This window comes from Alligator sinensis, unplaced genomic scaffold, assembly GCF_000455745.1.
Source record: "Alligator sinensis unplaced genomic scaffold, ASM45574v1 scaffold1046_1, whole genome shotgun sequence".
Classification (NCBI taxonomy): Eukaryota; Metazoa; Chordata; order Crocodylia; family Alligatoridae; genus Alligator; species Alligator sinensis.
This window is the reverse complement of record NW_005842174.1, coordinates 977,786-1,001,254: the sequence shown is the minus strand read 5'-3', so window position 1 is coordinate 1,001,254 and position 23,469 is coordinate 977,786. Positions and strand designations below refer to the sequence as shown.

The following is a 23,469-nucleotide window of genomic DNA, read 5'->3' as shown; positions in this document are numbered from 1 at the left end:
ATTCCTGCAGCATTTACTGCATTCAGAAAGGAAGCTGTGGTATCCATCCCGCTTTATCGGTGCTTGCAAGGAAAGTTCTCCAGTTATGAGAACTTTGCTGATTAAGGCTGCCAGAGGGACCAGGGGAATTTCGGCTCTCGCTTGCAGCTGCATTTTTAAATCTTAGCTGTGTTCTTCCTATAGAGGCAAAGTTCAAAGAAGCAGAACATTATTCAATACCAGTAAAACATGGCCTTTTAAGATACACTTTCAAATAGTGTTACATTAAATCAAGACAACGAAGGGAGGGGTAAAAAGCTGGACCCATCAGTAAAAGAGAGTCATACATCACTATTCATGTTCTGCATTTGTTTGGAAGGGCCCGCATTTTAAAAACGAAATGGTCCACTGGCGCCACCTTAGACTAAATAAACCTGACAGAGCTAGGAAGAATGCATTCCTGAGAGCACATAAAAAAGGAAAAGAGATATAATTCAATCTATTGTACGCTTCGACGCTGCGCAAGAGCCACGTTACGGCACCTAGAGTCACTGCGAGCGGTACCTTATTCCATAAGGATGAGTTTCATTGATTTCAATCAGACTAAATTCACGGCACGAAGAACTATTCACCTGAAGGAGATCAGACTCTCACTTCACAACAACAGACCTTAATTAAAAATACATGAAGCTGAGGTCTGCGTTCCTGTCGAGGTTTTATTCCCAGGGTGATTTACACAGCTCAGAGAGCGTGTTTGTTGGGACCTCGATCGGCCTCTTGGGTTCATTAAGGCCCTCTCACCCAGAAGGAGATCGGACCATCTTTGAACGAGCCTCTGCACCTTTCTGCACCGATTCTCCTGGCTCCCGCCACGTGAAATGCACAGCCAAGACGGTTGCGGGATACTATTTTTTATCTCTGCAGGAGGCGCATCTGTTTTCAATCTGGGATGCTCGAGATGTCCGGGCAGAGCAAGCTACCTATATCACACGCAGCATAGCATCACCCACGTTCATCCACTTGTTTGCATTCCCGTGAATCACGGTGTCATCTTTTGACGCACAATTCTGCGGCCTGCATTTTGACGGGACCTCTCTCTACTCATTGCACAGGCCAAGCAGGCTTTGCAGGTCCAGGGCTCTACCCACCGTAGGGAACGCTCTTTCTTGCTGAACTCAGGGGGCAGGAAGGAAGCCCAGTGCTCACTCCTTACCAGATGGAGCTGGTTTGTGCCCGAGAAGAGAGCATGCTACATTTAAGCAATTCTTGTGCTGCTCCTTCTCCTTGAGGCAAAACTGCTTTTGGAGCAACCCCCGGGTTACTGCTTCTCTCTGCTCCTTTCTCAGCAATGTGCTGTAATGGCACAGGAGAGCACTTTGTTGTTCACTTCAAAGGTGATCTGCTCTATTGATCCTGTTAATCAGTCTTACTGGGGCTTTCCCCTATATGCCAAGGTCATCGTGCACTGCTCAGCGGCGTATATTTGATGATCTTACTCTGGGAGATTTACATGGGCTAGATCTTGAGCTCCTGACTGTTTTTATCTGGGAAAAACTCCTACTGACTTCAAAGGAACTTTGGCTGATTATAGCGGTTGCCATTAAAGTCAGCATTTACTGCATATAGTCGAGTGACTTTCTAATCCGTGCAGATGAAAATATCGGTGGCATTCCACATCCTGCAGTAACTAAGTAAATATTGGCTTTTCAATAATGACCCCGTATGTGGGCATAAGGATGGTACGAGAAGCAGCAATTGTGTAGGAGTCAGGGAAGAACTTTCCAAGTCCTGAGGCAAAGCTCAATGGTGCTGAAAAGGGCCTTTTCTAGGAAATGAGTGCTGATCTACTCCATCTCATAAGACTTGCTTAGCCTGCTTGAAGCAAAACTGTGTAATATATGTACTGTACTGGTGAATCAATACTGAATACATTTTGCCATGCCTTTCCTGTAAGAATACATACCATACCTTTCATTTGTTGATCATCGTGCTGAATAATTATGAATCCTGCCTGCGGTATTTTTTTCCTCGTTCTACAAAGTCTTAACACGGTACCTCTGATGACCATAATTTCCTGATTTAACTTGAATTAAGGAGGATGCTTACATATCTCTGGGAGCTTCATCTTTAGCTAAATAAGCTGTGTACTTCATTTTGGCTACATTTGCCTCCCTACAAAACAGCGGCGTATTAATTTACGGAACGTGACAAGTGCACTGGAAATACAAACTAACTGTATAACCTCTCTATTATTTTCTCAAAGACATAAGATTATAATTATTGCCAGGTACACGGAATAAGGGCCTCAGATTTCCATGTTCCCAGGGGAGTCTACAAAGGCAAGGAATGGAAATTCAATACTAATATAAACCTTTAAAAGAATACCGATTAAACAAGAAAGGGGGAAAAAACAAATACATCAAAGGCAAATGTAATTGCTTTTGAATAAAACAGATTGCTTTCTACCTATCTGCCTTAAAGGCAGGCGCTGTAGTCTGGGATGTAGAATACCAAAAACGACTGGTATAAGCAGAGGCACAAGTATTTTGTAGTCAAAGGTATCCTATTCTCATTTAATAGCTTAAAGGCTTATCTGGATTTTAGACAAGAAGGGGTTGCAATTTACTGCTTCTATCATCCTAATGAGCAGGGCTAGTTTAACATTTGGGAACACTTTCAATATTGATTTGTTTTAGAAGAAGATGTAGGAAATTTGATTTGTTATGGAAATGCCGTGCATCAAGCTACACCCCAGACCTTGATAACTTGCCTGTGGAAGTCCCAGCATGGCCTTAATATAACAGGAGGGTGGAAAAAACTGGCTCTGAAAGAAAGGGTCATTAGAACGATCAATTCAATGTCTTCACATGCCAGTGCCGACGAGCCGACTCTGGTTCAGGACTTTGAAGCTTGGTGCATCTCTACCCAAAACACACCAGGAGAGAAACGGCGTTATGTGTTTTCCTCGAGAAATAATGTCATACTTTGTCCCCATGACATGTCACTGCTACAGCCCATTCCTCACAATTCTGAAAGACAATCAATCAGGATTGCAATTCACCTTGTTAAAAATAGTGGCCTCTGGAGATTTTTCTATGACAACTACCGCAGGCAGCAGAGAAGTCATGATAAATGTTTGCTGACACCAACCCAAATGTCATGTGATGTTTAACCCCTCTACCTGGTAAACAACTGAAGATAAATTTATCCTAGCCACAAAAAAAAAAAGCAAAAAAAAAAAAAAGCTTGTTAAGACTTTAGGAAGTTTCAATTTTACAGCATTTACCTAAAAATACCAACAACAGTTTTTACAATACAGTCTCACTCTTTAATTAAATAATAAATGCAGCCATCTTAATTATATTCAGCACAAACAAAGGCAGATCCCTTGCCGTACGGTAAACTGGCCACTTATCTACGCCTACATAATAAATCATCAATCTTTTTGGAAGGAGAATCTTAAAAAGAATACTTTTTTCCCAAAAACACAGATGGGCTAAAATGTAAGTAATTACCTGAATTGTATGTATAAATTAGGCACCCCAGCATTTAGATATTTTGAAAATCTGGTTTTAGGTTTTTGCCTAATTCATGCCAAGGGAAAAAAACACAAAGCTGACTGTAAGGCTAGAGACAGACATTACGCAAACTGGTTTAAGTGATGAAACCCGTAACAGAACAGCGCACCTAAACCGGTTTGAAAATGGCTGCAACTGGTTTGAGAGAAACCTGTTTGACTGTAGCATCAGACTTAACTGATTTGGGTTAAACCGGTTTATGCAATGGCTGTCCCAGACCCCTTCCTAGTTTAAGTTAAACCAGACTCCCCCAGCATCCCAGCATGCTCTCTGGGCTAAACGGGGCTCTCAGCTCCATGGCAGGGCTGACCGGCCCCTCCCCTGAACTGAATCAATTGAGGCGCAGGCTTTTTGAACGTCTGTCCCTGAGAAAGACCCAATAGGCATCTTTCAGTGCACTACAATGGATCAGGGCCAAAATGAGTTTCTTCTCATCCTGGGATAGATTTTGCTGGAGTCAAGATGGATGCTAAATACTGAGTTTTCAAAGGACTGTGTTAGCTGGCAGTCAGATAAAGTGTTTTGAGCACTGTGCCAAAAACAGAGATCATCGCAGGGTTTGCTTCTGTAACAGGATTCGGTAAAAGTGTACCTACCCTTGTAGGACACTGTAAATACAGCAAAGATGAGGGGCAAAGTATTAGGACTTAAGTTACAGAACATCAGCAGTTGCATTTGCAAATAAATCTTCCAAACATACAAGACAAATTGAATCTAATTCTGCCCCTCCTCTCTTTCAAAGTATGTGCCAGCTAAGCTAAATCATTCTAATTTTCTATAGCATTTAGTAAAAAAAAGAAAGAAAAGGAAAAAGGAGACAAGAAACCCCGCAAATCCCTCAATGCTAATACGACTTATTGAACAGCTGGTCAAAGCAACCAAATCAGCTTTATATCTGAAGACTTGTGGCAACTCTAAGAACTTTTCCAACTCTACCTGGTTTAGATCCTTCATCAACAGATCCATTATAGACTTGGTTTATAAACTCAGGTCTGTTGTCATTCATATCAATCACATAGATGTAGAGGTCAATGGGGTTCTCCACCTTGTTTCCATTCATATCGACTGCATGAGCCCTGAGCTGGAAATAAACACAATGGAAACATGTCATCAGCACAGTATGGTCTAAATGGAAGACAGTATTTTGCTAGTGTTGACTTCTAAGCTTATATCTTTATCACAAATTGTTCTCTCTAGATCAGGAGTGCTCAGCCCCCAGCCCACAGGACAGATTCAGCTTGTGGGGGCTCCTCGAGGGTCCAGCAATTTGGCAGCAGGAGAGTGAAGGCAATTAATGCAGCCACTGCTCCTCCATTGCCAAATTTTCAAGCTCTATGAGCCAGACGACATGGCCCCATGAGTCGGATCTGGCTTGAATGTGCAGAGCTGGGGTAGTAGACCCAATCCAGCATGTGTAGGGCTGGGGCTGGGGCGGTCCAGTATGATCCAGTATGCATGGGCGAGGGGTCAGGGCTGTGGCAAGAGACTCAATCCAACATGCAGAATCAGGGCTGCGGGTGCAATATGGCATGTAGGGCTGGATCAAGCCCCTAGAACAACCCTGCGCTGTTCATCTGGCCCAAGGGGCCAAAAGTTTGGGCACCACCGCTCTCAACATTAGTATTCCCAGCAGAAAGCAGACATTTGTTTTTCATCTAAGCTATGCAGGATACACATTAGTTCACAACAGGACACAAGACTAAAATAATTTTAAAATAAAAGTCAATAGAAACAATATCATTCTGGCTTAGAGACTTTGTTTTCCTTGCTGCTAACAGATCATTATATTTAAGTATGTTTTAAAATAAGACACTTAATGTGGCAATCTGCTCAGATTAAGTTTTGCCTGCTACTAACTGAAGTTAGGGCATGAGTTTATTTCTCTAAGACCACCAGGGATTTAACGCAGAATCCCAAAGCACCCTGTGGCCACAAAACACATGTAGCAATTACAGACCGATGGGATCTTATAATCGTTGACAGTCTCATCTATTATTGGTATTACCACACGACCAGGCTCCATACAGGCACAAAACCAAAAGACCGCCCCTGCCCAACAGGAGATTTTTTTCCGAGGGCAGGGACCCCATATACAGTAAAGAATAAAACACCTTCCTCAGCCTTCGCTACGACATCACCGATGCAATGTTACAATACCCGGCAGCGTACTGCTGAGTGCTCAGTTCAAAAGGCCCTGGGGCTCTACCTGATGAGGAACAACCATCAGAAATAATGCTGAAAAACCAAGAGCATCTGTTTGCAGGGTAAAAGGAACAGATACAGCATGTCAAAATGAGTAATTAATAAAATAAAGCAATCAACAATAGTCTGCAACAATCAGTAAGCAGGTGAGGGGGAAAAAAAAATGAAAAGCTTCCTCGTTATAAGGAACAGATGGCTGCCCTAAATGGGGTGCACGCAGAATGCATTTGTTGATGTTGGCCAGGAAGGAAGGCGGATGATGGGAGTCTTGTCTGATCCGTGCCGGGCGATGGAGGGACATCTGGCTCTCTGAGAGCTCTGCAGATTGGTTTTGTCACCCTCTCTTCGTTTCAGCACCAGTGAACGTTGCTGACCTGCCGCGGCGACATTAAAATCGGGGCCGTGTTCAAACCCGGCGCTGAGTTCTGAAAGGCGGATGAACGAGGAATGAAAGCTCCAGATAAAAGTAGCTCGGTGAAAAAAAAACTGCCTAAAAAAATAAGGCTGTCACTTCAACACTGGATCAACAGGTAGGCTTACCTAACTGGCCCTTATTGCAGTCCTCACATTATACACCACCTGTTAGCATGCTCTTCCCTGCAAGACTGCTAAAGTATAATGGCCTAGCTTTTCAGAGGTAATGAGCACTTCCAGTCCCTACTGACACCTTCAATTGGAGTTGTGGATGCTCAGCATTGCAAAAATTCAGACCCAATGTGCCAAAGAAAGTGTGCACAGCAAGTGAATGTGGTAATAGTCTTAGTACTGGCTTCTACTTTTTCCTTTCGCCATGCCTGCAATTGATGGGATTTCTACCTCTTCATGTAGGTTAAGAAGACCAAGGCTTGACAAAAAGAGCTACGTTGTATTATGATAGGCTGGATTAACTTTTGAACTAGGGAAGAGAGCAAAGAGCCAGGAGGAATCTAACGGTAGGGGGGGAAAAAACGTAAAAAGAGGTTAAAAATTCCATTTTTTAAAAATATCCTGAAAAAGCAGGCTCCGTGTTTAATATGGAACGTAGCATTTGTATTTCACGACTCTTAATGCTCTTAATATCTGCATTTCATGCCTGCGTATAAACTGCTTTGACTTGTGTCAGTCGAGCTATCCTTCATCGTGTCAGATGTAGCAATTCAATAACTTTACAAGTCAAAGGTCAGATTGTCTTTGAAAAAAAGTAATTCGGAGCTAAAATTAAAGTTATTATCTTCAAACTGAAGCAGCGCTGGGCTCCTTCTTGCTGTATTTCCAGGAGCGGAAATGGCTTCATTCAGAGATAAAGCAGAGTGTAAAGCCAATATCTTTCTCTTACAGATCTGACTCCCATCCCCCGAAACTTTTAATTACATTTGATAGCTCTTGTTTGAAATCTCCAGGAGTAAGTAATTTCTCACCGCTGCAAGTCTATCTTCTTGCCACACTCACCGAGGCAATGTACATATGCAGAGGTTTTGCTCAAGAAAAAAAAAAAAATTCAATAAGTACGAGTAGCAATCTTGCTAAACCTGCAGTGTTAGCCCTGAGCTCTCTGGCTAACATCAGCGTTAGATCCTCATGCTTGAATTATGAAGGGGAGAGTGGTGTTTGAAAGGAAGCACATCTGAACTGCGGCTTGTGCCTGGATGAACTGAATGGGATAAGGAGCATGTTTCCATTTATCATGCACTCCCCAGCACAGCACAACAGCATCCTCACTTTTTCTTGCTGGACTGTATTAACGGCTGAGAGCCCTTAAAAAGTTCTTCTTCTATCATCTCCTGGTCCAGCACTCAGGTCTTTCCTTTTGGCCCATTTTTTCTCCCTTGCTCCTTATTACTTCTTTCCCTTGGTCTTCTATTTTTCCTTGTATTTTCTGGTTTTTCTTTTCTTGCCTTTTTTAGGGGGGAGGTCTATTGGTTTGGCTTGCTCTCATGTTCCCGCACAACAGGCTGTGGGGTTGGAGCTCACACTGTCATCACCCACAGTGTATTATTTCTCCCTGGGGAAGTTAAGCGGGGATATAGAGAGAAGGGAGGATAACTCAAGGGACCCTCTGCTGCTTTGAGGACTGCTACATATAGGGACACCAGGGATAAGCTATTTCCTCCGTCTTGCAATGCTGCTCCTTGAACTAGTCTTGAGTCCTTACATTGGGAAATGCAGACATCCCACATTTCCATGCTTTTTGACTGATTGATTTAGTAAGCATTTCTTAAGGTTGAGATTTTTATATTGAAGATGGTGGAGAGCATGGTCTTGGCTGCAGGTTAGCGGAGAAATAACTAGGAGCAGTGGAAAATGCTGCAATAAAACCATTTTTTAAATCGGGTTCCTAAATGTGTAGACCAAAAGTAGGTCAAACATTAGCTGGTGGAAAAGAGACAGTTCCACTTTACACCAGCCAAAGAGGGGGTCTGGTATCCTTTAAGAAATATTTTTAAAATTATGACGATCTTCATTAACATACTTAGCAGCCATCCCCATATGTGTCTGAGGTTTTTCTGCAGACAATTTCCAGTGTAAACATACCTGTTGGCATACAAATGATTCAGTATCAGGATTACGGATTACACAGGAGGAAGGTGATATCACAAGGTAGTTACTCAAAGTCAACACCGTGAATTGTGTTAAATGTAAATATTACTTATGTACTAATACTGTTAATATAAATATGCATTATCAATCAGCAGCAATGCCTTTAAAATTAGATATACAATGCTATGCCTAATTTATGCATACTTTATTGTGATGAAATGTCTTGATCAGGGCATTGGCAGTGCCATCATCTCCTGCTTTTACCTGTGGCATGTTGTAGGACTCTCCTGGCTTCTTGGATTTATACCTTATAATTGGGTCTAGGGTGTGGGGTGGATGATTTTTAGGAATCTTTGGATTAATGGTGGTCTGTGAGCATGGAGGGCCGGACTTGATGGCCCAGAAGTCCCCTTCAAGTCCAGAAGTCATAAAGGATAGAGCTGGTAACTTTTTTGGTTCAAACTACTGGAATTAATGCTGGATTCTCTGGTTCACATTCGTTGTTTCCAATTGTCTTTTTATCTCTTACTCACTGTGAATAATTCCTGCTCATCTTGCAACCAGCCTTTCCTGGTCTAGCCATTTCAGAGTATATCCTCAGAATGAAAGCATACAACTTCTCATGGGTAGTGTGTCAGGCTTGATTTAAAAATCAGCTCTCAGGTGTTAACTGAATACCTGATGAAGAATGTCTTGCATTTGAAAGCTGGTCTAACTTTATTTTAACCATGCAGTTGGTCCAAAAAGATATCACTCCAAAAAAAAATCCTTTCCTCTTGAATATCAAAGTCATCTGACTATGAAAGTTAAGCTTGGATAAGCAGACTGCTGTTTGAGTGGTCGCTGCACGGATATAGAGAGATGGGAGGATGACTCAAGGAACCACCTGCTGCTTGAGGAATACTACACATGGGGACATCAGGAACATCGCTGTCCTGCAACACCGCTCCTTGAACTGGTCTTGAGTCCTTAAATTGGAAAATGCAGACATCCCACATTTCCATACTTTTTGATCGAATTATATAGTAACCACTTGGAGACAAGGTTCTTTGGGTAAATCTGATATCTTTTTAAAGATCTTTAAAAGATATCAGATTTACCCAAAGAACCTTGTCTGCTTATAGCCTTAGACCAACACGGCTACAACCTTCACCTATAGTAATCATTTATGTTGGACATTGATGGGGCTTGTGTTTTGATATAAATGCTTGAAAATATATTGAGAAACCCCAGATTTGCCCTTTTCTACCTATTGTAAGGCCTAAACGCATGTCAGTTGGAGGTTCTAGTGTTTGAAATGCTCAAAGAAACGTCAGGCATCAGTGATCTATTCACCAAGACAAGCTGAAGAGCCATGATTTACAACAGCATGGCTGGTGGGAAATAAATGACCAGGATCCGGAGAAACAATCCATGTTAGATACTGCTACCTCCTGAACCGTACTCGGCAGTAATTAAAATAGGTCATATTTACATAGGAACATGAAGGTGTGGTTGTGATGTGCTACCTACCTGTACCAGGTTAAGCAAGGTAGCACAGATAAGGATGTGAATGAAGATATAGCAGAATGGGCAACAATGGGTGCGTCTACACGAGACGCTAACTGTGCAGTATATTAATAATACGGCAGGGTAGCCTGCCGGGCAAAATCCATGCTAATACGCCATTGCACAGTAGTATTAAGCTACTGCGCAGTAAGTGTCACTAAAAACTTGTGCGCCAGCACTACTGCGCAGTAGTGCAAGTTACTGCGCACCGATTTACTACTTGGTTATCCAAGTACTGAACTTAATGTGCCGTAACTATGATGCATTAATGAATGTGTAGACACGCACAGCGTACTCTGAGAGCCAGAGCACATGTGCAAAATCCTGCTGGTTGTGAGCAAATGCTAAAAGCCATGCTACAGCCTTTTCAGTGCTACCATTACACCTATTAGCGAGTGATGAACTAGAGAGATATGCTGGCATGTGCTACAACCGTACCTCTGTTCTGCCGTGTAGACAAAAAGACATATGTGTAACAAAGATAATGAAGAAGCCAGGGTAATCCATCCTCTCTAAAGTTAAAGAAAGATTAAGCAAGCTGATGAGAGAGTTCTGCTTCAGAACTGCCAAAATAATTAAAAGTGGATCTGTTTCAGCTCAAGAAAGAAAGGCGGGTTTTACCAGACAAGTGTCTTTCTAACGTGGAGCATTAAAAGGCAAGCACAGAAACTCCTAGAGCCTGTTCAGTTTTTCTATAATGAGAAAACCCTGGCTTCACCACTGTATTTTGGATCGCTGCTTTAGGTATGTTGCATTCATAAATGGCTGGCAAGGCGTTAATAAATAATTGATGGTTTAATAAATCATTAATGAATTGCTATAGAGTTCAACGGGTCAAAGATGGTTTATAACTCTGACTGCGCAATTGTTAGCAACACCGCTCACTGACAAGCTTGCACTCCGTTAGAGTACATACTCTGCTTGTTTTTAATGTGCTAGCAGCATTCAATAATACTCTATAAACCCGTTATAAACTGCACAGAAAAGAACCCGCATTTTAAAATGTGCCTGTATTTGGTTAAGTTTGCTAGAAATTCAAAGTGTGAGGGCTTTTTGGAAGGCAGAGGGAGAAGAGGAAGAAGTACAAGCCTCCTCTGCACAGCCTTTTTCAAGCTTTCCTGAAACTTCTGTAATGCAGTAGAGCTAATAGGGTAAATTTGTTATTAAGGAGTATGGGTCACATAAGTCATTATTATGGGCGACAAAGTCATTTTTTTTTGGCTGAGAGTATCTAATACTAGACATCATAATGGCTCCATCAAAGGTGTTAGCTTGTGAATTATATCAACTCCGCGCTCATAATGACCTGGCAGTGTTGAAACGGTATCGACAAAACTGAAGCAACACAGACTCTCTCAAATATTCCTTTTTGAAAATAATTTCTCTTCATATTTTCCTGGGCACACCAGACAAAATAATTGTTCTTGTTCACAGAGGATAAAATAATTTTCCTTCGGATTCTCTTTTACCCAGGGGAAATCTCTTTTTCCATCCAACTAAAGAGGTAATCTATTTTCTTTATCCTTCTACCCCAGTCCAGAAGCAGTGTCAACATGGTTAACTAGATACCTGATAGAGCTGACAGCGTGTGCATCTCCGACAGAGCAGTTAGGAATATGATGTCAGTGGAAGTGACCCATACCATTGCACTGACATTACAGCATCCCCAGGAATGGCTATTATGATGCCAGTAGAGGTGTCTAATGCCGGTACAAAGCAATGTATGAAACAGCCTTGTGTAGCGGCTGTGGAGAAGAGCTAGTGCATTGATGCAGGTAGCAGCAAAATTTTGCAGGGCTATCGTGTGAGGCACAATACCGTTTTTAGCAATTCCTTTGACTTTATTTACCAGGCGGTTAAATTTGCAGTGAAGTGACTCTAACTGTGATGCAGGTTAAAACACAATGCCTGATCATTGCCTAGCAGGTGGAGCATTTTGAGAGTCAGGGAAGTCTATGAAACCTCTCCGTGCTACTCATATTAAAGAATCCCCTTGCCTTTAATATTGATCCGTCTCAACCAGCGGGTCTCAATCTGTTTAGACTCAAGGCAGTCCTTGTTAGACTTGAGGCACCCCTTGCAAAATGCCAGCTCTTCCTCTTCACTGGTTTTCTGACTACAGAAAAATAACCGAGGCCTTCTTTTGTTGCAAACAACTCTGAAAGACCACGGCAGGTGAGAATGTTTGAACACTATGAAATCTCTGGGTATATATCACGTGAACCACATTTGCACACCTAGCAGTGCTACCATTGCATGTCACCCTTGAACGGATTTCAAGGTACCCTCTGGGTGCTGCAGTCCTCTGGTTAGGAATCACTGATTTGAACACTTAATAACTTATATGGCAGTTCCATCTTACTCTCTGAGCACCTTGCTAGGAGCGATAATGAGAAATGACAAGAATAATCATTGCATGTTTTCCCAGAGTAGTAACTGCTCAATCAGTAACTTCCCAGGTCATGTTAACATTGCTCTTGGTGACTCATAGTGTTTTAGGCTTGGCCTATAGACAAAGTTGCAATGCCTCAATTAAAGGTGAACTGCTGCACTATTTCAGGTAAAGTAGTAACACGGCATGTACACATGTCAATCTACTTTACAGTGATTCAGTGTATTTAATGAGAGTAGCTGAAACCAAGGTAAAGCAGGAATTGATGTAGATGCATATGTACACACACAAAAATACACTGGTTAAATATACAGAAGCAATATCTTACCTTTAATTAAACCCATGCAGCCTTTACTTATCTCTATCACAGAGAAGAGCACCAATCTCTGCAAAGTGAGAGGAGCAAGACCTGAAACTGTCCTATACTTACATTCCCTTTCCTTACTTCTGGTCATTTTAGAGGTAAACCTGGTCCTAATTTTCAGCAAAAAGAAATCACACATGAAGTCAAGCCACAAAGCTGCACTGTGGAGGGAGAGAGCATTTCTAATGCTTGAAAAGACATGGCATCATGTGCTTACATGGTAGGAAGCCCTTTCTTCTCTGTCCATCGGACGGGTGACGTACATCCTGCCAGATACGGGATCGATGCTGAAGACTTCCATAGGAGGCTGGTCGGCTCCTACTCCAGTGATGCTGTATCTGATGTGGATCTCACTGTCCTTATCAGAACGAATCTGGATAAAATATTAAGGATAGTAATCATTTAGTTATGGAGAAAGAGTCACGGCATCACTGTTCAAATAGTTTTACAGTAAGAGCCTGATCCTGCAAGCCTGCTGTAAACTTCACTCGGTGAGTTGTATAAGCAGATTTTGGACATAAACCCATCTATTCGAAGAATTTTGAACAGATTTTGCCCCCACTTCTTTAGAAATGTCCCTCTGGAAAGTAGAATACAAAACTGACTGATGCTTTTCCTGAGTCTCAGAACTCCATGCATTTGCACACACAATTTATTCACTTGCACAGCCAACTGCAATGATTAAATGATGTAAGCAAATAACCAGGGCTGAGATTTTTAAGTGGTCTAAGGGAACTGGGGTCCAAGCTCCTTGGAAAACCCTGGCTTGGACCTCAAGTTGGGCATACAGGTCTATATCTTTCAGAGCAAATGTAAATATTAGTTATGTGCTAATACTATTAATATAAATATGCATTATCAAAATATGCATTATCAATCAGCAACAACGCCTTTAAAATTAGACATATAATTCTATGCCTAATTTATGCACACTTTATTGTGATGAAATGACTAGGGATGCCTTTGAATCACCTCGAAGCAAACTGAGCTTTCAGGAAGGCCACCCTCTAAAAAAAATCCTGTTCAAGACATTTGAAGACAGGGCCTCAAAAACACAGGTGCACAATCATTAGTTTTGCACTTTCAGGCATTCTAGCTTTGCACCCACACATGCAGCTGGAAATCTGAATATCCAGGTCATTATGTCACCCATCATACAAGCTTGCTAGCTTGTTAATGCAGAGTTGAGGATGCCTTTCAAGATGCCACCATTACACTGAATTATTTCTTAAGGGAAAAAGCACTGAAGCATTGCTTTTGAAACGCACTCCTTCCCTTCCTCCCACACCTTGAGAAATACACAACAAATCAAATCTGGCATGAAGCATTGCATGAACTTTGAGTACGTAGACAAGAAAATAAAACGGTAGGCTCAGATGTTACCCTAGCAACCTTGACTATCTCTTTAAATCTTAAATCTAGTTAATTTTCAGATCAGCCGGTTAAAGAAGCTCCCGTAACATCAGGCCTTTTTCTGAAGGAAAAGGCAAGGAACAAGGTGCAAATAAACAAGCCCCCACTCCCTCACTGTCACAAAGTGTCTGATGAGCATCGGGGTGACATGTGTATATTCCTTCCCTTCCCTTCTCTTCCCTTCCAGCTTTCTGTATATCATAAATTAGTGGGAAGATAATAGAAATCCATCTTGTAGCTGAATGCCTTTGATATGGCAGCTGCAGTCTCTGAAAAGTCTGAGCACTTTAATACAGTACACAGGAAGCACAAATTAAGAATTCCTATTCTAGGTGATGGGAGGTGGTTTTCCAGGGGAGAGGAGGGTGGGTTTATTGAACGGAATTTGGGAAGGGGGTGGGCTACTATTCAGATACCCTCTTAGGCAGAACCTATCGGTACCACTTTCGTCTCCTGATTCAGGTCCGACAAGATGCTGGATGTGCGATAATAAAAGAACGTAGACAAGCAACTCTGAGTATCCTCGCTGTGCCTTTGCCCAGAATCGTTACTTCGTTTGCATCCTGTTTCTGTGGACCGATTCCATGTAGCAGCCTGCTACCTTTAACAGCTATTAATCTTAGTTATCACTAGAAATGACCAGGATTGCTTCTTTTTGGACCTATGTTTCTGGACTGAAGGTGAGTGAAGATGGGAAGGCTCATCAGTCTCTCCCCTGCAGGATTCACTGCTTATTCAGGTTGCCAGTACCAAGAATAACCGATTGGAGTTACACTTGCATGACAGTTTAGAGTAGGTACAAGGGACATTTTCTACGTGCCCTCAACTTACCCGTGCCCGACAAGCACCTAGCCAGTTGCATTAGCGAATTTTTGGGTGCAAACAACTAACTTTCAACTTGGCTTGCAGAACCCTGGATTTCAAGATTGCACATTTTAAGGGGCCAGCTTTCACTCTGGTCACTGGGCAGCGGTCTAGAATTGAACATAGGTGAAATGCTGCAGAAAGGAGCTCCATTCAAGAAGCTCAACCTTTAGCAAAAATGCTTTTCATAAATAAAAACCCATGCTCATAGATAGACCTATCAACAGAAAGCAGGATGAAGATAAGTCTAAAAGCCTTTCAAAGGCATTGCTAGTGACTCTTTCCTTAAGAAGGCTGGAAGGAGAACAGGAGGTGCCCTACCAAAATGTATAATAGTTTGGGGACTCTGTCTCGGGTACAACGCATAGATTCTGTAATTTCACAGAACTGATGCATCAGTGAACACCTCAACGTGCAGATGGCCAGCCATGGGCAAGCAAGGTCTCTGACACATTCACCTGCCTTGTCTGAAAGAAGCTACAGTACAAACACAAGAAATTGTTAAATTTTAATTATATCCTCTGGGCTGAGCACACAATCACGTTAACAGGGTTTATCAACAGGGAGTGGACTATCGAACATTACCAAACTGGAGAACGAAAGGACCTAGAGGCTTGGAGCAGGAGTTTCAGAGGAGAACCCATGGGTAGGTATGGCATCTTGGACACCCTAAAAGGCTCTGATGAAAGTCTCAGAAATGCTCAGAAGTGGTATGACAAGGTACTTTGGGTAAATCCGATATCTTTTATTAGACCAACTCCAATATCTTTTATTAGACCAACTCAAATAGACCAACTGTATTTGAGTAGGTCTAATAAAAGATATCAGGTTTACCCAAAGAATCTTGTCTTCCTATGTCCTTCGACCAACACGGCTCCAACCTCCACCCCTGAAACACAGGAGGGGTAAGGAAAGGAAACTGAGGCAGGGGATGGGCATACAGGTGTTTTACTGTTTCTACCTAGATGCTCTAGATCTGCACATTGCTTGTGCTCTCTGAAGAGTTACTGTCTCAGAAACTTTTGTAAAATCTGGGTGGTATATACTGCGCCTGCTATACATCCCTGAAAGAGAAACTATACACCAGAGTGCCTACAAGTATGGAACAAAGGAAACAAGATGTGGGTAAGGAACTGGGGTGTCTTTGCAGGGGTTTGCACTGCTCAGGAGCACAGGGCAGCTGGACCATAAGGTCCCACTTCGGTGAAGGGCTAACAGACTGTCTGTAACCAGGATGTGTGCAAAAGAGGTCAAAGAAACAGTGCAGGAAAATACCCAACTCCATGGGAACCCTAACAGCTACGGGCCCAACACGGTGGGGCCCAAACAGAGCAGCAGCAGGAAGAATCAGAAAGGACAGCTTGATTTCAGCTGTGAAATGGATGCAGACTTTTAAACAGAAAACAGCTCCCATACCTGGGAATGAAAACAGAAGAAATCATAAGGTGAACTGGAGTTTAGGAGGTGAGCTGTGTTGTTTTAAAAAAAAATCTATTTCCTGCTCCACATTGTGCCCATATACGTGTACGGAGAAAGAGAGAGGCAGAGAGGAGGTGGCTGGATTTGAATATTTGCTCCTACGTTTGACTCTGAGGACATACACAGGCAGAGCCTCTCCGTGCTCTGCAGAAAGCGATGTACAATTCAACAAAGTGCATGCTTTAAGGATTCCCTGCATTTCTTTTATTAGATTTAATGAGGGTTAAGCTGTCCATATGTAAATCACTGCAGATCCAGGAGATGAAATACACCACGAGATGCATCTGAGTTTGTCCAACTGTAGTAAGAAAATCTATGAGATAATTATACTGCATTGAGCCAAAGGACGATAGCGGGATAAATGCTGCAAACGCTCAGCAGTGACTCATTATTTGTTGTGCACCATGAACCCAGTACTGTGGTTGGCAACTTACCTGCACTTCATTTCATTTCCAGCACAACAACAAAGGTACTTGGGGTTCCAGATAAATTAGATAAGGAGAAGCGGCATTTGTCAGAGAAAGCCACAAAACCAGTGACAATGCAACATAGTATGTGTTATCACCGGTGAGATGTCATCGTGCAAAAGCACATTTATTTGGTATCAGACCCTGCCATTTTAACACACTTAATGACATTGTTTTTGAAGAAGAAAATGTATTTTAAAGTGATCCTGTAACATTTTGGCCAAACGCCTTCATTTGTGTAACTCCCAGGGTACAATTCAGCAAATCTGGGCTAGGACATAAGAATGCTACGTGACTACAATACAGTCTACTGATTTTGTAGAAACCATGACTGAACCAGTTTACCATAACAAAAAAAATCACTGTTTCAGGGAATTTACTAGATTGGGTTGAAATTCTCTGTTTTGGGGGAATTGACTTGATCAGGAGAGAGTAGCTTTTCCTTTGATTTATGTCTGGTAAATGAGAAAACCAGAGCACATTCTTATCATAATAGTATGAGTGAATAATACACACAGGCATTTTATTCACTTACCTTTCAGTTTATAACGCAACTGAGAATTATGCTAGATTTTTTGGTTTACAGAACAGATGGTGAAAGGTTAGTTTTCTTGAAATTTATTAATGTATTTTCAAATTTTATTATTGTAACATCGAGCCCCCTGAGCTTTGAAGGCCGGTTGTGCTAGATACTGCACAAATAGGTATAAAGGCATACTTAAGAGATGTGCAAGTTAATTTATGAGGCTTGGTGATCATTCTAACAGGGATTTGTTCATTATATGATGGCTTTCACTCTCAACAAATACGTAGGAGGGAAGTTAGCTTTTTGGGTTGATGATTATATCAGTAATTAAAAATAGAGAGATCATTTGATTGAGACTGAGGACGGTACAGTTCCATAGATATATGTTGTGATATGGCTCCCCCACATCATGGGGATACTCCATATTGCGTATTTTGCCAAAATATGGAATATGTTTCCAAGGGAGGTGGTGCTGTCCCCTTCCTTGGAGTTATTTAAGAGGAGACTAGACCAACACCTGGCTGCGGTGACCCCAGTACGCTTTCCTGCCCAGGGCAGGGGGTTGGACTCAATGATCTAATAGGTCCCTTCAACGCTAAAATCTATGATATCTATTAAATCGTTCTGCGATGTGAAGTTGTCTCCATAGTTTTCCAGTGAGGTAGAGAACCATTTTATACATGGACAACTGAAGCACAGAGAGCTTGAGTGACATGACCGAGGCCAAAAATGAAGCCACATCTGGAGTCCCACTCTACTGCGTTACCTAACCAGACAGCTTTGCTCTCTTAACGAGATGCATTATAAATTATACTGCACCGTGCATGAAGCCTGGCTGAGCCATCTAAACTAAAGTACAATCATTCAAATCACTTCCCACTTTATAATTGGAAAGGGCCAGCATCTTATTCTGCTCCCGTATACACCGACATAAATCCAGAATAACTGGAGATCAGGAGGATTTCACAGACGCGTAAGCAAAAGGAGAATTCGTCATTTTTACAGCCAACGTTCATGGAAAAGTATGTTGTAACCTTGATATAAAACTTCTGCGGTTCCGTCGTCACATTTGATTTTGTGGTTTGCAGTAACATTGTATCTTAATGGGCTTCTCCTTGGCATGCTAAGTAGCCTGTTTGTGGTACAGGACTTCATCTCACTTTTTAGAGGAAATCTTTAGGGTCATGAGCTTCCATCAGCCTTTAATGTGCTGCTGTGTTCTTCCTGCAGGGTTTTTTTTATAGGGTGAGATTTCAATTTTAGGGCTTGCTTGAGGAAGCAGACTTTATCACTCTGTTTTCCTCCTATTAATCATAATCTTCCTGTTCTCTTAGTGGTCCTGATCCCTTCCTTGGATTTAACAATTACTAACCTTTCCACCCTACAGGACAACAGTTGGAATAGCTGTTCTCTGAAGGTTACTCGTGCTGCTGCACGATGAGGGATAACAAGAACTGCGAGGTGCTGAGGATTGTATGCTTGGCCCTTTGGAGAACACCAGACTCAGCCACTTGATACTGCAACCCACAATGCAATGTAATGATATACAACAACTTTAATTCACTCAGTGGAGTAACAATGGACTATGGTATGTCATGATATAATATGATATATATAATATGATACAACTTGGACTTACGTTAATGCTGCAGAATAGTTGCTTTTTGCTACAGGGCAAGAGGAAACCCATTGTAAAGAAAGGTGCAATGATGGTGCATGGATAGAATATACTATATCAGCTACACATGCAAAAATCTGCACTGCTGGCATAGACAAGCTGGCATGGCCATCCACCAATCAGGTGCTTGCATGGGCAAGGAAGTTGCTTGCATGCACAAAAAAGCATGACATTTTGTGGCAGCAGAGTCTGATTTTTGTGGGATCTGTTTTTGATATCTTGGCTCTTTTATCTCCACCATAAAACACTTATTTCTCAAAGCAACCTGACAATGACTCTTTTAACAGGTCTTGTACTTTTTGCACCTGTGCTGCAGCACATAGCATAAAGTTCATTAGCCACAGCCCACTGAGGCTGATATCCTCTTTCTGCATGACAGTATTTGCATTTGTGTCCATAGGGACATTGCTCCTTTTAGTGACACAGTTGCTTCCTGTATTTTGGAACAGTCAGTTTCTCCCTAGGAAGATGATCATGGATTTTGTGTCTTCATATATTGCAAGCACGCACTTATCTTGCTTCAGATTCTCACAAGCTGCCAGACCTAAAGTTGGTGTCACCCACCTAGGTAACACAATGAATGGGTGGTTGTACACTCTGTTTTTCTACTGGATGCTATCAATACATCTCCTTTCCACTGGTATATTTGGGTGCTCTGATGTGGTCTAATTAGAACGGGTTGGAGCACACTCGATTAATTGAGTCTGCTGATGGGTTTTAATTAGAACACTCTAGTGTGCTGCAGTGTCATGTGTATTCAGTGTCTTGCATTTCAAAATGGTGGCAGGGTGCTTTACCTAAACCTTGTCGAACAAGCTTTAGTTAAAGTGCCCTGACTACAATTTGAAATGTGGGACGCTGAGTACATGTGACACTGTGGCATTTTAATTACAGCTGCTGTCTGTGAGCGGCTCTACTTAAAATGCCCTCCCCCCTCCTTTACCCTGACACGTGTATAGGCAGCTGTAGTTCCTGAATAGCCAGTCATTCTGAGATTGGTTGGACTCACTTTTATTTTAAATTTTAATTTTCTATATTGATGCTCCGGTAAAATATTAACCTCAGTTCCTGTGTCCAATTTAAATGAAACCGTTGTTCCTTGTACTTCCCCTGGCAAAATCTAGCCTCTTTCATGGATTTTGCTTGATTCTCCTGCATCTGTACAAAACTCTTCTGATATTCTCTCAGCTGCGCGCACTTGAGGTTTTTGTGCTTGGGATCTGCAGCCCCTGGCAACACGGGGCGTCTGAGAGCTGATCTAGTTAAAGTGCCCACAGTGTCACATGTATTCAGCGTCCCGCGCTTCAGAATGGCGACAGGGGCGCTTTAATGGAAGCTCATCTGACGAGCTTTAGTTAAAGCGCCCCAGCCGACATTTTGAAACAAGGGGATGCTGAATACACATGATGTGGAGGCTGCTGGAGCATGCTAATGAGCACACTCCAGCAGACTCGATTAATCAAGTCTACTCTGATGTGTACTAATTAGCACCCGTTGGAGCAGAGATGCATCACATGTATAAGTGCCCATTATTCCTCTTGTTAACATTAAAATAGAGCTTTCCAAATGCAGCACAAAGTGCGGGGCCATGTTGTTTTCCACACCTGGTACACATCTGCTTATCTGCTCTCTCCCTGTGCATTCCCCTTGCCAGTGGAAAATTGTACAGTCATGTGGCTTCTTACCAGTGGGAAATTCCATGCTGTATGGTGGCTTTTTCTGGCCACGTTCATTCATGGCTACTGCATGCTTCCTTTAGGTGCACTCAGCTCTGCAGCCTGGGCCTTCACTCTTTCTGCTGCCCTGCACATTTGGGTAGTCTTTTCTAGGGACAAGTCTCCCTCATGCAATAGCTTTTCTTGTAATGTAGTGTCTTCAGTGCCACAAATAATCCTCTCTCTGCTCAGATTCTGTCAAGTTCCCAGAAGCACAATTCTTATTCAGTCTCTTTCGTTTAGTAACATGCTGCTCTATACTTTGTTCTATTGTTAGTTCATGAAAAAAACTTATCAGTGTCTTTTTCAAGGGTCTCATTCTTTTTTGGCACGCACTACTCCTGATTTTCATATTCTGATCTTTTTCAAAGGTAAAGGTGTTATAAATAGCCAGGGCTCCCTCCCCCACAACAGGCAATAAGATTGAGGACTTGACTTTATCATTTTTCTCTTCTGTCCCTGTGACTGATAAGTACTACTCAAACCTTAGTCTAAATGCCCTGCAGTTTTCTGCTATGCTGCCCAACATAAGAAGGGCAGGTGGAAGACCCAAATTTTCTATGACTAACTAGCCTTTTACTTGTACTATAACTGTGCAGGAAAATCACTTGCAGAGATTTGGTACTGAATCAACTAGTTCGACTTAGACTGAAGCACATAAGTGTCCAGGAGACTAAATAGCGTGTCTTTTCACATGGCTGCGTTGCTCTACTTTTTCCCCCATTTCCAACTTCTTTTACAGTTTGGATCTCAAATTCTTTCAAGTTCTTTCTCATTTGCCACTCCTGACACCATTTAGTGATCACTGGGTTCAATAAAGAAAGGCATATCATGAATGAGAAGAACTAACAACAACAAACTTTATGGAGCAGTAGGCAACCTCTGCAGATCCTTGGCCTCTCTCTAACTAGATAGCCTGAAGGGTCATCTTTCAATTCCCAACTTGTACAGTCTTCTAAGTAAGGGATCATCTCTAAATTATAACTTCTTGAGGTTGAGTGATAATTTTCCCCAGCTTGGGAATCTTGATTTTCTCTGCAGCATAGGGTCTTGATCATCTGCTAGGACCTTTTGGGCATAGGTCACCTAATTGATACATTGCTGTTGCAAAGGCCTTGAGCACTGGTAGCATGTAACTCTGTCCTGTTCTCTGCCTGTACATAAGTGTTACTCTCCTGAACACTTATGCCAGGGGCAGGCAATTATTTTGGGTGGAGGGCCGCTTACTGAATTTTGGCAAGCCATCGAGGGCCACATGACGGGCAGCCAGGGGCAGATCAATATTAAGTTTCTAAATTTTTTAGGGACCCTGCGGGCCAGAGAAAATGGCCTGGCAGACTGCATCTGGCCCATGGGCCGCATCTTGCCCACTCCTGACTTACGCGCTCCAGTCAAGCTAAAGCTAATTGGTTCAATATTGGGGCTCTAGATGAAATTTAACACCCTAAGATGCAGAGGAGATCAAATTGGAGAATTAAAGGGTTGCTCCTGGCCTTAAACGCTATAAAACAATTACATTCAGCCCTTTAGAATTTAGGGACCTCCACTGACATGAGTTGGAGTTGTACAAGGTCAAGATTTCTCCCAAGAACTTAGTTGATAAGTATATAGTGCAATTCCTAGGATGATATTCCTACCTAGCAATGTAACTAGGCAAAGCAAAACAACCTATTAATATTTGGTTTCAAATTGCAAGTGCAAAGACAACTGAAAAATAACACTGCTTATAAGTTCTACAGCCTGTTCTACTAATCTACCACGATGGCTTTTTAAGATAAACCTCCAAAAAATCCTCATTCCCCAAACCTGAATGTAAAATACTAAGATGTAACATTCGTATTTACATGACCTGTAGCCACTTTTGCCTGATATTTTGCTTTATAAAATACATTATAATTATTAATGGCCACACGGAGCAGTGTCAATGCTAAGCAATGAAAGTCTTTTATTATTAAGCTCTTAGCTATTTTGCCCATTACAAGGACCAAATTAAAAATAATTGAAGGATATATTCTATCATGCATTCAAAATGTTCTGTGGAAATCAAGAAATGCAAACATATTCAAATCCTTTAAATGAGCACGCTTAAGAGTCAATTTAAGCATTCCAAGTTTGGCTCATTAATTTTAGTGGAAATATTTTAATTCAGCTACATCTTACTGCTTATTAAAATCCCTACTAAGGATTTATTTAGAAAAAAATACAACCTGAATCTGCGGCACATTTAAGAGTCATTTGTGTAAACGTTCTCAACTACAATTTCACCATCTCTTTACAAATCAGTAAAAAGACAGATTTCTAACATTGCAGCTCCAATCATACTAGTGCACATTGACTTTTAAACACATTTGGTTTCAGTAAGCGTGTTCAAAAGTCAAATGGACGGAGAAAAATTGAGACAAATTTAGAGAACCAATTAGGCTAGGTTAATATTTATTAACTTCTGTCCTCTGTTATTATACCTTCTAGTGATCCCACAGTGCTTCACAGAAAGAAAAATGCAAAAGAAAGATGCTCTATAAATGCTGCAGCTGTCTCTTCAGGAGTCTATCTTTGCCGCATCTTGAAAAGAGGAATCCTGGGATTTGAAAGGAAACTTCTACCATGGTTAAGCTAAAGGAGAATTCTCATTAGCTGCCGGAGAGGTAATAGCCCTCAGATCTTCAGCCATTATTATGGCCAAGATCAAGTGTGGTTCTCAGGTTCCCATGAAGGCAGAATCTACAAACTGGAAAATAGGGAAGAGA

At 41.8% G+C, this 23,469-nt stretch overlaps 1 protein-coding gene across 1 annotated transcript in view; it reads right to left on the bottom strand.

Annotated features, from left to right (window-relative positions):
- Window positions 1–23,469, bottom strand: part of CDH4 (cadherin 4) — a 759,836-nt gene that overhangs the window by 117,396 nt on the left and 618,971 nt on the right. Inside the window, exons 8-9 of the mRNA XM_006025923.3 lie at window positions 12,798–12,953; window positions 4,494–4,638 (exon numbers count right to left, since the gene is read on the bottom strand). Of these exons, the coding sequence (XP_006025985.2) occupies window positions 4,494–4,638; window positions 12,798–12,953 (301 nt within the window). The remainder of the gene's footprint in view (window positions 1–4,493; window positions 4,639–12,797; window positions 12,954–23,469) is intronic.